Raw genomic sequence first — 16,514 nt, forward strand, 5'->3', positions numbered from 1 at the left:
TGGTGGACATGTTATTTACTGACATGGCTCGAGCATAGTAACCATGTCAACAAGACAAACCCCTCTTGCGGTGGTGAATCAAACCTGCAGTTAACAGCAGTAACAAGTAGGGAAGGTGCAGTTTTGGTCTCCAAATTTGAGGAAGGATATTCTTGCTATTGAGGGTGTACAGCGTAGGTTTACTAGGTTAATTCCCGGAATGGTGGGACTGTCATATGTTGAAAGACTGGAGCGACTAGGCTTGCATACACTGGAATTTAGAAGGATGAGAGATCTTATCGAAACGTATAAGATTATTAAGGGGTTGGACACGTTAGAGGCAGGAAACATGTTCCCAATGTTGGGGGAGTCCAGAACAAGGGGCCACAGTTTAAGAATAAGGGGTAGGCCATTTAGAACTGAGATGAGGAAACACTTTTTCAGTCAGAGAGTTGTGAATCTGTGGAATTCTCTGCCTCAGAAGGCAGTGGAGGCCAATTCTCTGAATGCATTCAAGAGAGAGCTAGATAGAGCTCTTAGGGATAGCGGAGTCAGGGGGTATGGGGAGAAGGCAGGAACGGGGTACTGATTGAGAATGATCAGCCATGATCACATTGAATGGCGGTGCTGGCTCGAAGGGCCGAATGGTCTCCTCCTGCACCTATTGTCTATTGTAAGTAGGGAAGGTACCAGTTTAATTTTCCATGGGAGATCAAAAACATTAGATATTTTCACCTACAAATAAGAATCTTCAATCACAATTAATGCTTCAGTTTCCTTTGTTGGAATTTAAGTGCTCAATTTTGTTTCAGTCAAGTGCAATTATAGGAATACTTCAGGAGTAGGCAGATGCATCTTCCATCTCTGCTGTAGATCTTTTCAGACAAGTCACCTATCTGTTTAATATTACATCTACATGAGCTAAAATATGCTAGAATAGATCAGTAGAAAGAATATCATTTCTTAATTTTAGATGTCTTCAAACTCTACATTACTGCACAATCGATGAGGACTACAGGAAGAGGACTATCATTACAGGTGGCGGACCACAATGCTGCCTGGATTAGAGGGTCTCAGCAACAGGGAGAGATCGGATACATGGATTTTCTCTGGAAAGTCAGAGATCGAGGGGAGACTTGATGGATATATGAAATTATGAGAAACAAGTTTTTTTGGCAAGATGGTGGGGGCCTGGAACGCATTGCTGGGTGGTAGTGGAGGCACTATAGCGGTATTTAAGTGTTTTTTTAGATTGGCACATGGAAGTGCAAAGAATAGGGGTATGGATCATGTTCAGGTAGATGAGATCAGTGTAACTTGACATCACGTTCAGCACATTGTGGGCTGAATGGCCCATTTGTGTGCTTTGCTGTTCTATTTTGACAATAAATTAGTCCTCTTTCCATACAGTCAGAGTCATGTAGCATGGAAACAGGCACTTTGGCCTAACTCGTCCATGCCGACCAAGATGTCCCATCTGTCGGCATTAAGCCCATACCCCTCTAATTCTTTCCTAACTATGTACCTTCCCAAATATCTTTGAAATACAAGAAATATATTACCCAAGCATTTTATAAATTGAAATCAGGGCAACCTTGACAAGTGTCGAAAGGGTCTATGCGAGTTGAATTTAAACAAAATTGAGTTAAGGACAAGTATTTGACCTCCATGGTGCCCATGACAACATATCAAGAACAATTCTGCACCAACAAAGTGTTGGAGGAACTCAGCAGGTCAGTCAGCATCTGAGGAGGGAATAGACATCCAACATTTCTAGTTGGAATCCCACAAGTGCAGGTTTCCTGCACCTCTACAAAACCAATTGATTGCATCAACTTTACGACTAGTTTCCACCCTGCCCTCAAATTCTTTCCTCCACAGATGTTGACTGACCCTAGGAGTTCCTACAGCACATTGTTTTGTGCTCAAGATTCCAGCATCTGCATTCTCTTGTGTCCCAATTTTACACAAGCCTTGTGAGAAAAAGTTAAACCATGACAATGCTGGGAATGGTTTTGAGGACTTTCAGGCTTTTCCTACCTCACTGGTCATCCGAATAAGAAGTGTTGCAGCTTCTGAATATTTGGCTTGACTTTTCAAGATTTCAGCACTCAATAATGTGCATCGCTCAGCGAGTACCAAGTTCCTAGGATGGAGCAATTGTATGAAAAAAAAATTAAATACCAAGATGCATTGAATTAATTTCTCCCTCCCCAACTACGATCAGTTTAGTTTTGAGCTTAGAAATAGAGTGGAAACAGGCTCTTCGGCCCATCGTGTCTGCGCCGACCAGCAATCCCCACACCCTAACACAATCCTACACACTAGGGACAGTTTACTCAAACCAATTAGCCTACAAACCTGTGTATATTTGGAGTGTGGGATGAAACCAGATCACCCAGAGAAAACCCACACAGGTCACAGGGAGAACGTACAAGCTCTGCACAGACAGCACCCGAGGTCAGGATCGAACCCGGGTCTCTTGCGCTGTCAGGCAGCAACTCTACCGCTGCGCCACTCCTGACTGAAGATGAGTCCTATCCTGAAACATTGCCAATCCATTCCTCCACAGATATTGCCTGACTCGCAGAGTTACCCCAGCACTGTGTGTTCCAAGCAAGATTCCAGCATCTGCAGTTCCTTGTATCTCCACTGAATTAATTAATTCAGCTGATTGGATGCATGTTGACCACAAAGAGACCAAGTCCATCAGTACCATTTCCCTCTTGCTTGTTTTACCTGCCGTCCAGTCACTTGCTCTCTCACCAACCCACTGACTCCACCGTTGAAAAAGGACACAAAGTACTGGAGTAACTCAGCGGGTCAGACAGCATCTCCGCAGAACACGGATAGGTGACGTTTCAGGTCAGGAAGTCTTAAGACTCCATCTTTGATGGTTTCTCCACGTACATACAATAAACTTAATTTACAGCAGCCAATAAACTTAATAGCATGTTTCTAGTACATTGGGGAAAACTACCGCACCCAAAACACCAAAGGGAGAATATGAAATACATCACAAATTCCACACAAATACATCAAAAGATACATTAATCCTTCCTCTCTCCACAGATACTGCATGACCTGCCCAGTACTTCCAACATGGTGTCTTATTTCAAAAGATTTCACTTCTCTGAATTCCATTCCTTTTCTACTTGGCATTTCTCATCAGGAAAAACCCTTGCTTAATGATTTTGCTGACTGCTTTATAATTTTGCAGTCACCAAATCCAAAACTGGTTTCCAATCTTGAATGATTTTGTTCAGAGTTTCAGAACCGCACCCTCAAGGTATTTCAAATTCATTGGAAAACAGCAGTCATTTCACCTCATCATTAAGTGTCAACTGCCATTTGACTTGAGCAAAGGTGTCACGTACTTGCACAGGTCCTTGTAGGTCTGAATTGCCGTTTCCATGTAATGGGTGGGATATTGCCTCTGCGCTCCAGGCTGAAGAAAAACAGAGACTGCCGCCATTTCCTTTGGCAAGATAAAATTTACAAAAAGATATATTACTTAAGTGTCATCATAACATTCAGCATTTCAATAAAAATAACATTGAAACAAGTTACATATTGAAGAGAATATACAATAATGCAACAAGGTATCAAAGTTAGACACACACTGCAAGCAGCATCTCTGGAGGAAAGGAATAGGTGAAGTTTTGTGTCGAGACCCTTCTTCAGACTCGACCTGAAACTTCACCTATTCCTTTTCTCCAGAGATGCTGCCTGGCCCACTCAGTTACTCCAGCATTTTGTGCCTATCTTCAGTGTAAACAAGCATCTGCAGTCCGTTTCAACAATGAGATATTGGAGAATATACAATAACGTAACAAGGTATCAAAGTAACTCAGCGGGTCAGGAAGCATCCCTGGAGGAAAAAGATGTTTCGCATCGGGACGGGACCCGTTCTTCAGACATTCCGCAGTGTTCTGACCCAAAATGTCACTCATCCTTTTTCTCTAGAGAGGCTGCCTGACCCACTGTTACTTCAGCACTTTGTGACCATCTTTTGTATAAATCAGTACCTGCAATTCCTTCCTACACAAGGTATCAAACTATTTTTAAAACATTGAGTACCCCATTCAATGTTGAACTAGTCAGAGAGCCATTCAGCGTGAAAATAGGCCCATCGGCCTAAATTGCTAATGCCGACCAACGTGCCCCATCTACACGAGCCCCACCTGCCTGCGTTTGACCCATGTCCTTCTAAACTCCTATCCATGTACCTGTCTAAATGTTTCTTCAACATTCTTAGTCATTCTTGGATGATCATTGACAATAAATAAATCAAGAGTCCAGCGTGTTTAATTGTCATATGTACCTCAGCACCAAACTACCATGGACTTTGTATATGTTGCACTACATACTTTGGCTTGCACTATTATGGTATGGTTACTTAGTAGAACTGTTCATATACTGTATCATTTATTGTATATTTGTGTTGTTGCATTAATGTTGTAGTATATTTAGATGCCTCATCACTTCCAACCAGTTTCATCATTTAGAAACAAGGAACTGCTGATGCTGGTTTGCAAAAAAGGACACAAAGTGCAGGAGTAACACAGCTGGTCAGGCAGCATCTCTGGAGAACATGGGTAAGTGACGGTTCAAGTTAGGACCATTCTTCAGACAGAAGGGTCCCGACCCGATACATCATCTATCCAGAGATAAGAAAATAACTGCAGATGCTGGTACAAATCGATTTATTCACAAAATGCTGGAGTAACTCAGCAGGTCAGGCAGCATCTCGGGAGAGAAGGAATGGGTGACGTTTCGGGTCGAGACCCTTCTTCAGACTGATGTCGGGGGTGGGACAAAGGAAGGATATAGGTGGAGACAGGAAGATAGAGGGAGATCTGGGAAGGAGGAGGGGAAGGGAGGGACAGAGGAGCTATCTGAAGTTGGAGAAGTCAACGTTCATACCACCGGGCCGCAAACTGCCCAGGCGAAATATGAGGTGCTGCTCCTCCAATTTCCGGCGGGCCTCACTATGGCACTGGAGGAGGCCCATGACAGAGAGGTCAGACTGGGAATGGGAGGGGGAGTTGAAGTGCTGGGCCACCGGGAGATCAGTGGCGTTAATGCGGACCGAGCGCAGGTGTTCAGCGAAGCGATCGCCGAGCCTGCGCTTGGTTTCGCCGATATAGATGAGTTGACATCTAGAGCAGCGGATGCAATAGATGAGGTTGGAGGAGGTGCAGGTGAACCTCTGTCTCACCTGGAAAGAATGTTTGGGTCCTTTGATGGAGTTGAGGGGGGAGGTAAAGGGACAGGTGTTGCATCTCGTGCGGTTGCAAGGGAAAGTGCCCGGGGTTAGGGTGGTTTGGGTAGGAAGGGACGAGTGGACCAGGGAGTTGCGGAGGGAACGGTCTCTGCGGAATGCAGAGAGGGGAGGTGATGGGAAGATATGGCCAGTGGTGGGGTCCTGTTGTAGGTGACGGAAATGTTGGTGGATGATATGTTGGATCCGCTGGCTGGTGGGGTGGAAGGTGAGAACGAGGGGGATCCTGTCCTTGTTGCGAGTGGGGGGATGGGGAGCAAGAGCGGAGCTGCGGGATGTAGAAGAGACCCTAGTGAGAGCCTCATCTATAATGGAGGAGGGGAAGCCCCGTTTTCTGAAAAACGAGGACATCTCGGAAGCCCTAGTCTGAAACACCTCATCCCGGGCACAGATGCGGCGTAGACGGAGGAATTGGGAGTAGGGGATAGACTTTTTGCAGGGGACCGGGTGGGAAGAAGTGTAGTCCAGATAGCTGTGCGAGTCGGTGGGCTTGTAATAAATGTCCGTCACTAATTTTTCTCCTGTGATGGAGATGGTGAGGTCCAGAAACGGGAGGGAGATGTCAGAGATAGTCCAGGTATATTTAAGGGCAGGATGGAAATTGGAGGTGAAGTGTATAAAGTCAGTGAGTTCTGCATGGGTGCAAGAGGTAGCACCAATGCAGTCGTCGATGTAGCGGAGGTAGAGTTCGGGGATGGGGCCAGTGTACGTCTGGAACAGGGATTGTTCGACGTACCCGACAAAGAGGCAGGCGTAGCTAGGGCCCATGCGAGTGCCCATAGCTACGCCTCTGGTTTGGAGGAAGTGGGAGGAGTCAAAGGAGAAGTTGTTGAGGGTAAGAACCAGCTCTGCTAGGCGGAGGAGAGTGTTGGTCGATGGGGATTGGCTGGTTCTACGGTCGAGGAAGAAACGGAGGGCTTCGAGACCAGAGATGCTGTCTGATCTGCTAAGTTACTTCAGCACTGTGTCCAGTTTCATTATTTGGTTGTTTAAGCACTAACCAATGCCCCTGCTGCATAAAGCATTGCTTGATCATTGAGAAAATCTTTCTTTGCTGTATGGTAACAGTTGTAAGCCAGGTCGTAGTGCTGAACCAAGAAACAAAGATCTGCCATTTTCCTTATTTGCAACTCTGGAGCCTCTGGAGGATACCTAGTAAAGATCAAGGGGAGAAATAAACAATATCAGAACAAAGTAAAACACAGTGAATCTCACTCATCTCGTTCACAGTTGTCCAATATTCAGCAGGCACACATTTATCTGCATGTCTACAAACTAGACAAATTCACACATTGCAAACACATACCTCTCATTTTCCAGAGGTGTACTTTTTCACTGGTTTTGCATTTCAGCACCATTAGGGTGCACTAAAATTACATAAAGGGATTTTCCATCTTTGGTTGTAAACAATTACATTGTCATTTTCAAAAAAGGACAAAATTGTTGAAAGTAATAGTTTTCCATCTTTCCCTGATTTATGACACTTCCAGTTTAAATTCCATTTGGAATATTTGAGGACCAAGAAATCTATCAATCAGAAGTTACCTCAATCCAAGTTAAACTTGCCACACGCTATTTTCCTTTTAAAGATACTTCTCTCCCCTCTTATTCCTCAATGCATGGCTTGATTGCTTGTGTATGATTAGATTGTATTCATAGAGTTAAATAGTATGGAAAAAGGCCATTCGGCCCAACTTGCCCATGCCAACCAAGCTACCCCATCTATGCTATCTGACTGTGTTTGGCCTATATTCTTCTAAACCTTTTATATCCATGTACCTATCTAAATGTTTTTTAAAGTTATTTTAGTAACTGCTTCAACATCTCCTCTGGCAGCTGATTCCATATAACGTTCCATGAAAAAGTTGTCCCTCAGGTTCCTCTCAAAACCTTCCCTTCTCACCTGAACCTACGTCTTCTGGTTCCCAATTCCCTTACTCTTGGTAAAAGACTGTGCATTCACACCATCTATTCCCCTGATTCATGTACAGTACGATTTGACTAGATAGCACACAAAATGTTTTCACTGTATCTCGGTACATGTGACAATAAACAATAGTTAAATCTAATATTAAAACCCTGGAACTTATTCCCAGCATGAAATCTTTCACAAGATCTCAGATCAAAGGCCAAGAGAGGTCAAGTCGATGGATATTTTTTAAATCGGAGATTGACAGATTGTTGATTAATGTCAGGGGTTGTGGGGAGAAAGCAGGAGTGTGGGGTTGAGAGGGAAAGATAGATCAGCCATGATTGAATGGCCTAATTCTACTCCTAGAACTTATGAACAAAGTATTACAACACCATTTTTAAAAACTATTCTCATCACTGCCTAGTCTTCAATATTTTTATTCCTTTTCAATTTTGCCAAAAAGGGAAGTCTACTTACAACAGGCTGGAAGCATTTTTCAATTCATTTATAGTTTTCTCTGGCACTTTACTCCCACTGAACCATTTTTTAGTTGCAGTAAATAAAGTGCGACTGAGGCCTTTTCTGGACACCAGCTATGGAAATAAAAATTTGCACCATCAGCTAAAATAATACTGATTTACATGTAACTATTTCAGACCTATAGAAAAGTAAAGACAAAGGAATTGCAACATAAATGCAAGAAAACATTCAGTGAGAATACGTCTTGAGCCTGTTATTAAAACATATATTTGCTGATCTCAACTGCTGCTTGTAAATACTCCCAGCTGACTGAGTAGCAGGGAGCAATGCACAAATACCACTCAAGTCGTTACAAAGTCATAGCTAACCAATATGACAATGCTGATTTACTAAGCTAAATGTAATAGAATAAAAATAATGATCCATTGGAACAAGAGATGAGAATTTTACTTTACCCAGAGGTTATGTACATCTTGCACACCTCACTCTGCTCTCTATTGGAAAGCAGTGAGATTTACATCAACATTCTACTGAATACATTCAGATAACTGCTTGGTATAGCAGAATGTTGGTCAAACTATATTAAGATCAAGCCTCAAATGATTTTAAAGATACAAGAACATGGAATAATGAATTTTCAAAAGTTGACTTGCATCATACATGTGAAACATCTTCATACTTTATCCAATATTCTTCTAATCACTCCCCAGTCACTCCCTCTTCTCCCCTCTCCCATTAGGCAAGTGGAACAGATATGTGAAAATGCACACTTCAGGGATAGTTTCTTCCCAGCTGTTATCAGATAACTGAACCATCCTACCAACAAGCAGAGATCGTTCCTGACCTCCCATCTACCTCATTGGAGACCTTCAGACTATCTTTAATCAGACATTACATTACTCAATACGTTATTCCCTTTATCATGTATCCGTGCACTGTGGATGGCCTGACTGTAATCTTGCACAGTCCTTCCGCTAACTGGATTGCACGCAACTAAAAGCCTTTCACTGTACCTCCATACATGTGACAATAAATTAAATTAACAAACTAACAATTTGTTTCATTCAGTTCCTCTTAACTTCAAGAGCTTCACTTTATTCAGTTTCACTAGTTCCTTACTTTAAAGTAATGTGTTTATGTAAAGATGATGATATGTCATATTAAAAACTCTGATTAAAAAAAACCTCTATTCTTACAAGTTATGGGCATCAGTGGAAAGGTCAGCATTTATGGCCCATTTAACCCACCTTCCTTATCCACTGCAGTCCCCCTGGGGTAGGAATTCAAACTACATTTGGGTGGCATCAAAGCAAACGGTTGTATTAATCAGCGTCGATCTTTTCAAATGCATCGCATTCAGGAGAGGTTTCTTAAAACTTCCCTTCCAATTTTTATCCACCTAACAATCTACACAACAAATGTCCTTGAGACTTGGAAGGTAGCTCTCCTTTGTTCGCCAAGAGTGGCATGGTTAGATTTAAGGTTATCTTGAAATAATAGCGGTAACCATTTCAACACATTTAAAAAAAGTTAAATTGCGAGGCCTAGATAAGATTAACAGTCAGAACCTTTCTCCCCCAGGGTGGAATCAAAGACTAGATGGCACAATTTTAAGGTGAGAGGAGCAGAGTTTAGGGGGACGGGGAGGGGGGGGGAATTGATAGGCAGATGATTGGAACAAACCATCAACAGAGATTGAGTGCCAGGAGGTATCATGAGACAACTGGGCGGGACAGTGGCGCACTGATAAGAGTTGCAGTCTTACAACGCCAGAGACCTGGGTTTGATTCTGGTTACGGGTGCTGTTCTCCCTGTGACGGAGTGGGTTTCCTCCGGGTGCTCCGGTTTCTTCCCACACAAGATTTACAGGTTTGTAAGTTAATTGGTTTCTGTAATTGTCCCTACTGTGTAGGATAGTGCTAATGGAGTGATTGCTTGTCTGCGTGGACCTAATGGGCCAAAGGGCCTGTTTCTGTGCTGTGTCTCTAAAATTTAAACTCTGATTTCCCAGAACATGTAAATCATATGAAGAAACAAAACCGGAAAATGTTGGAAAAACTCAGTTTGGTCTTTCCAGTATTTTCTGTGTTTGTTTCCAATTCCCTACATCTGTAGTATTTTTCCCCCCGATTTTCATTTAGATTTTCATAGATTGCATACAATCTGAATGAGTTAAGGAATCCAAATTGTATCACCTTTGCTCAAGTTTTACCATTCCCTCAATCACATGCCTTGAATTGGGGGTCATATTATTTTTGAACATATTTGTTGGCGAATTGGCTTGGTAAAATTGTAAATTATCCCCGTGAGTAAGACAATGTTAGTGTGCGGGGAGCACATGTTGGCACGGCCCCGGTGGGCCAAAAGTCCTGTTTCCACATTGTATCTCTAAACTAAACTAAAGACTTAATAAGCATGACGAGATAGCTCAATGCTTTTCACTCCCCAGTGACAGAAGAATATCACTGCAAGCTTCATTAATGGATTGACAGCATAAAATCACAGTACATTCTTAATAACACATTACACCTTCACTAACACAAATTCCCCCGATGCAAAAAGTTCAGCATATGATTTCTGCATCAATTTGACTTGTTACATTGCATTAATAAAGAACTGCAGATGCTGGTTTACAAAACAAGGCACAAAGTGCTAGAGTAACTCAGCGGGTCAGGCAGCATTTCTGAAGGGTCCCGACCCAAATCGTCACCCATCAGTGTTCTCCAGGGATGCTGCCTGACCCGCTGAGTTACTCCAGCACTGTGATTTTTTCAGACTTGTTACATCATTGCCCATGGTGAGGATATGCAACGTCATGCAGGTTTAATGAAGCTATTCACAAACCCAGAAGACAGACTCGCTTAAATCAATTTGTAAACCCAATCATTCATCTGATCCTCCCTGTGTTACACTTGGTTAAAAATCCTAAAACTGTGTCGTTGACTGGATTATGAACTAGATTCCAAAATGGTACCAGACTGCTCTACTAAATTAGATGGAGAGAATTGGTAAACTGCATACAAAGGTACCATCTCTCGGATACACCTACAATGACATAATCTGAGTGACCCACAGTAATATTGCAAGTGTGAAATGACGAATCGCGGAATGCAACATTCATAGATTCTGACAATGTATGAAATCTCATTCCGCATGAAATGTTCATCTAAGTTTCTAGACACACTGAACTGCAGAAGCTGGTTTATACAAAAGGACACAAGGTGCTGAGGAACTCAACGGTCAGGCAACACCTCTGGAGCACATGAACAGGTAATGTTTCAGGTTGGGGCCTTTCTTCTCCAATCAGAAACGTCTTTGTTAGAGACACCGCATGGAACCAGGCCCTTCAGCCCACCGTGTCCCTGCCGACCAGCAATCACCCAGACACTAGTTCTATCCTACACACTAGGGATAATTTACAGAAGCCAAATAACCCACAAACTTGTACAGTGCCCTCCATAATGTTTGGGACAAAGACATATCATTTATTTATTTGCCTCTGTATTCCACAATTTGAGATTTGTAATAGAAACAAAATCGCATGTGGTTAAAGTGCACAGTCAGTTTTTTAAAAAGGCCATTTTTAAACATTTTGGATTCAACATGTAGAAATTACAGCAGTGTTTATACATAGTTCCCCCATTTCTGGGCACCATAATGTTTTGGACACAACAATGTCATGAAAATGAAAGTAGCCGTAGTATTTTGTTGCATATCCTTGGCATGCAATGACTGCTTGAAGTCTGCAATTCATGGACATCACCAGTTGCTGGGTGTCTTCTCTGCTGATGCTCTGCCAGGCCTGTATTGCAGCCATTTTTAGCTTGTGCTTGTTTTGGGGGCTAGTCCCCTTCAGTTTTCTCTTCAGCATATAAAAGGCATGCTCAATTGGGTTCAGACCCGGTGATTGACTTGGCCACTCAAGAATTGACCATTTTTTAGCTTTGAAAAACTCCTTTGTTGCTTTAGCAGTATGTTTGGGATCAGTGTCTTGCTGTAGAATGAACCGCCGGCCAATGAGTTTTGAGGCATTTGTTTGAACTTGAGCAGATAGGATGTGTCTGTACCCTTCAGAATTCATTATGCTACTACCATCAGCAGCTGTATCATCAATGAAGATAAGTGATCCAGTACCTTCAGCAGCCATACATGCCCACCACCGTGTTTCACAGGTTAGGTGGTATGCTTTGGATCATGGGCAGCTCCTTATCTGCTCCATACTTTGCTCTTGCCATCACTCTGATATAAGTTAATCTTTGTCTCATTGGTCCACAAGACCTTTTTCCACAACTGTGGTTGCTCTTTTAAGTATTTCTTGGCAAACTGTAGCCTGCCATCCTATTTTTGCGACTAACCAGTGGTTTGCATCTTGCAGTGTAGCCTCTGTATTTCTGTTCATGAAGTCTTCTGCGGACATTGACAAATCCACACCTGACTCCTGAAGAGTGTTTCTGATCTGTCGGAAAGGTGTTTGGGGGTTTTTCTTTATTATAGAGAGAATTCTTCTGTCATCAGCTATGGAGGTCTTCCTTGGCCTGCCAGTCCCTTTGCGATTAGTAAGCTCACCAGTGCTCTCTTTCTCCTTCATGATGTTCCAAACAGTTGATTTCGGTAAGCCTAAGATTTGGCTGATGCCTCCCAACAGTTTTATTCTTGTTTCTCAGTCTCATAATGGCTTCTTTGACTGTCATTGGCACAACTCTGGTCCTCATGTTGATAAACAGCAATAAAAGTTTCCAAAGGTGATGGAAAGACTAGGTTTTGAGAGCTCTCTTATACCTGCATTAAGGAGGCATTTAAACACACCTGAGCAATTACACACTTACCTGTGAAGCCATGTGTCCCAAACATTATGGTGCCCTGAAATGGGGGGACTATGTATAAACACAGCTGTAATTTCTACATGGTGAAACCAAAATGTATAAATATAACTTTTAATAAAATCTGACAATGTGCACTATAACCAACTGATTTTTTTCTATTACAAATCTCAAATTGTGGAGTACAGAGGCAAATAAAAAAATGATGGATCTTTGTCCCAAACATTATGGAGGGCATTGTACATCTTTAGAATGAGGGAGGAAACCGGAGTTCCCAGAGAAAACCCACACGGTTGCAGGGAGAACGTCCAACGTCCGTACAGATAGCATCCGTAGACAAGATCGAAACCGGGTCTCTGGTGCTGTAAGGCAGCAGCTTTACTGCTGCACTACAGTGTGGCATTTTGTATCATTTAATTTTCTGCCTGTTAATTGTGCACTTTCTTTCAAACATCTTTCAATTTTGTTTAGATCTTGCCTCGCACATCCTCAGAATGTCCTACATTACTTCTTCAGAATGGTCACCGTTGTGATGTTACAATCTTTTGTATGGGCTTTTGGAAATACAAGTACCCGGACAATTATACAATGGCAGCACGGGCGCTTGAAACAAAAAAGATGCAAAACAATAGCCACACCTGGTCGTTCAGTTGCCGGATAGTCTTTTCGATGTGTGGCAGTAATCCGCGGAATGTGAACTCCTGAATGAACTGTCTAATTCGATCATGGTCAGTCAGAGTTAAACTTAGTCCACGAGCACCAGAGCTGTTTTGTTTCATCATAGTGTTGACTGCTTCCACGGGTTTTGTTTGGTTAGGTCCATCGAGTTCCCTTGACTTTGCACTTCCCTGAGATGGGTGAGATTTGAAGTTGTTTGGAATTCCAGCTGTTGAAAGGGAGAGAGAAAGGTTAGGCGTTATGTGCTGGTCAACATCCAGGGAGTGAAGTGCTGGAATATTTTCTTCTAATCTTGCCAAAGATGTTTTTACTCAACAAAACCCACAACATTTGAGAGATTAAAGGAGAGGCAAAGCTACTTTAACAATCAGATGCCACTATCAAAGTAGAAACATATCAAAGCTCAAAGCCCACACTGACCAACATGCTCCATCTACCCTCGCCCTACCTGCCTGCGTTTGGTCCATATCCCTCTAAACCTGTCCTATTTTTTGAACTGTTTAAATGTTCCTTAAATTTTGCGATAGTACCTGCCTCAACTACCTCCTTCGTCAGCTCGTTCCATACACCCACCACCCCTTGAGTAAAAGTTACCCCTCGGGTTCCTATTAAATCTTCCCCCCTCACAAACCAATGTCCTCTGGTTCTCGATTTCCCCACTCTGGGCAAGAGACTCTGTGCATCTACCCGATCCATACTTCTCATGATTTTGTACACGACAAGATCTATGACTTTATCTGAAATGGATCAAGATGAAAGGTCAAACAACTGAAAGGTCAACTTCATCTCTGACATAGGGTTTTCTACTCGAGACATTATCTGCTTCCCTTTTCAAAGAAGTCTACTGGACTAGTGAGAACTTCCAATGTTTATTTCAGATGAAAGATTGTGACCTAAAACAACTATTTCACTCAAAAGACACTGGCCGACCTGCTGAGTATTCTCAGCAGCCACATTATTTCATGTTTGGCTGTTACCTTAACACAAGGATTAAAAATTAACACACTGAACCAGAGAATATCAAAGTCCTTTTTAACCAAGCACGACAGAAAAGCCAATGCCATTGAATGAGTACAGGTTGTGTGCCAGGAATTCAGCAAATGCACAGAATGTGAAACTAAACATAATAGCTAAAAATAGCACAAATATTTTTTTAATAAAACTATAAATCCACAAAAGCTGAGACAAGGCCATGTCCCAATGTGTTAACAATTTAAGACTAATGCTTTAAAGCCCAAGTCAATAAGCGTAGTGATCCACATTTTCCATTAGAAGCGGAAAAAGCTGAGTTTTATTTCCTATTGGACATTGCAACATCTGACAGTGTATTACTTCAGTTGGCTTATTTGCCATTATCTTCATTAAATTAACACATTTTAAGCAATGAATTTGAATTTTGTTCATTGGCATTTTGTCTAGTATTTACTTACCGTTGATTGAACTGTCCAATCCGTCCAGCTCCACTCCAATCATGCATTCCTTACTCTTGCTGGCAGGTGGAACAAAACCATCACAGATATCCTTCAATAAATTAGAAATATTTAGTAAAACTATAAGTTGTCATTTTAAACATTGGATGCAATCTAAATACAGTAACATCAACAATCTGCTTTCTAATTATCAGAATCATGCATCGCGGAAATATGCCCTTTGGCCCACCTGGTGTATGCCGACCAAGATGCCTCATTTCCGTTACTCCCACCTGTCCGCCTTTGGCCCATAGCCCTCCAAACTTTTCCTATCCATGAACCTGTCCAAATGTCTTCTGCTATAGTACGTGCCTCTGACAGCTCATTCTGTATACTCACCACTCTGTATGAAAATGTTACCCCTCATGTTCCCATTAAATCTTTCTGGATTTAACAGGGATTACATTTTACCCAGGAATAGCAGAGTACGGTAAATAAATTAGCTTCCTGTGCTCCAAGGAATAATGTCCTAGCCAGCTCATCCTCTCCCTATCGCTCAGGCCCTCGAGTCCTGGCAACATCCTCATAAATCTTCTTTGCACTCTTTCTAGCTTACCAACATCTTTCCTATAGCAGGGTGAACAAAATTGAACACAGTACTCAAATCCATGACTGATGAAGGCCAATGTACTGAAAGACTTATCGACCACACAATCCCCCTGCGACGCCACTTTCAAGGAACTATGTACCTGCACTCCTCGATGCCTCTGCTCCACAGCACTCTCCAGGGACCTGCCATTCACTGCGAATGGTTTGAGTTCCCAAAATGCAACTTTGCACTTATCTGCATTGAACTCCATCAACAATTCCTCTGCCCACTTGCCCAACCAATCAAAATCATGCTAATATTTGATAACCATCTTTGCTGTTTTCAATACCACCCATTTTAGTGTCATCTGCAAACTTATTGACCATGCCTTGTACATTCTCATCTAAATCATTGATATAAACCACAAACAGCAATGGACCGCACTGATCCTTGATGCACACCACTAGTCACAGGCTTCCAGTCCAAACAACAACCTTCCACCATGACTCTCTGCTTCATGAAGCCATTTCATGAAGTCGGCTAGTTCCCCCTGGATCCCATGTGATCTAACTTTCCAGAACAGCCTACCATGCAGAACCTTATCAAATGCCTTGCTTATTGTTTGGAAATCTCCATGGTTCAGCATTGCTCAATTCCAATCTTAAACCAAGTGCAAAGCTCATTATTTATCACTTTGTTATCAGCAAAAGAATTGGTGATTATAGTCATTTGCTGTACTTGTACTCCTTCCTTTGCTTACAAAAAGCGGTAATACTCCATAAATACTTAATTGTCTTCAATTAGTATTCGAGGTCAAAAGGAATGTATACCTGGGTTTGCAGATTGTTCCGATTCAAATACTGACTCCAAGGGTCAGGGATCTGTTCATCTGCTCCGCTTGAAGGCATTCGAGAGTTAAACTTGAGTAAATAGCAAACTTGTGTCCCATATTTGTGTTTCATTTCTTCATAGACAGTTTCAGCTCTGGGGGATAAGTTAGAAATGAGAATTACTGCAGTTCAAGGTTATCGACTTCAGGAATCGTGGTAGAGTACATGCCCCAATCAGCATCAATGGTGCCGAAACAGAAATGGTTGAGAGCTTCAAATAGCTTCCTAGGAACGCCAAGGAAGGTCCAGGAGCTTCCGAGGCAGAAATATTACCAACACTGTCGTGGGCGAACCACACTGAAGTGACAGCATCTTTTTCTTTGGGAAACTGAGAAATTCAGCTTGTCTCCAAGGACTCTCAAACCTTTACAGATGTACCAGAGAAAGCATGCTGTGTAGGTAGGAACAGCAGTTGCTGGTTTACACTAAAGATAGACACAAAATGCTGGAGTAACTCAGCGGGTCAGTCAGCA

General features: G+C 42.3%; 1 protein-coding gene across 2 annotated transcripts in view; it reads right to left on the reverse strand.

Annotated features, from left to right (window-relative positions):
- trappc8 (trafficking protein particle complex subunit 8) overlaps positions 1-16,514 on the reverse strand; it is a 125,795-nt gene that overhangs the window by 54,321 nt on the left and 54,960 nt on the right. For both annotated transcript variants that reach the window (XM_078398029.1, XM_078398028.1), the window contains 7 exons: positions 15,982-16,135; positions 14,584-14,674; positions 13,114-13,361; positions 7,653-7,768; positions 6,265-6,415; positions 3,357-3,457; positions 2,020-2,125 (listed from right to left, as the gene is read on the reverse strand). In XM_078398029.1, coding sequence (XP_078254155.1) covers positions 2,020-2,125; positions 3,357-3,457; positions 6,265-6,415; positions 7,653-7,768; positions 13,114-13,361; positions 14,584-14,674; positions 15,982-16,135 — 967 coding nt within the window. The remainder of the gene's footprint in view (positions 1-2,019; positions 2,126-3,356; positions 3,458-6,264; positions 6,416-7,652; positions 7,769-13,113; positions 13,362-14,583; positions 14,675-15,981; positions 16,136-16,514) is intronic.

This window comes from Rhinoraja longicauda, chromosome 4, assembly GCF_053455715.1.
Source record: "Rhinoraja longicauda isolate Sanriku21f chromosome 4, sRhiLon1.1, whole genome shotgun sequence".
In the NCBI taxonomy this organism is placed as follows: domain Eukaryota; kingdom Metazoa; phylum Chordata; class Chondrichthyes; order Rajiformes; family Arhynchobatidae; genus Rhinoraja; species Rhinoraja longicauda.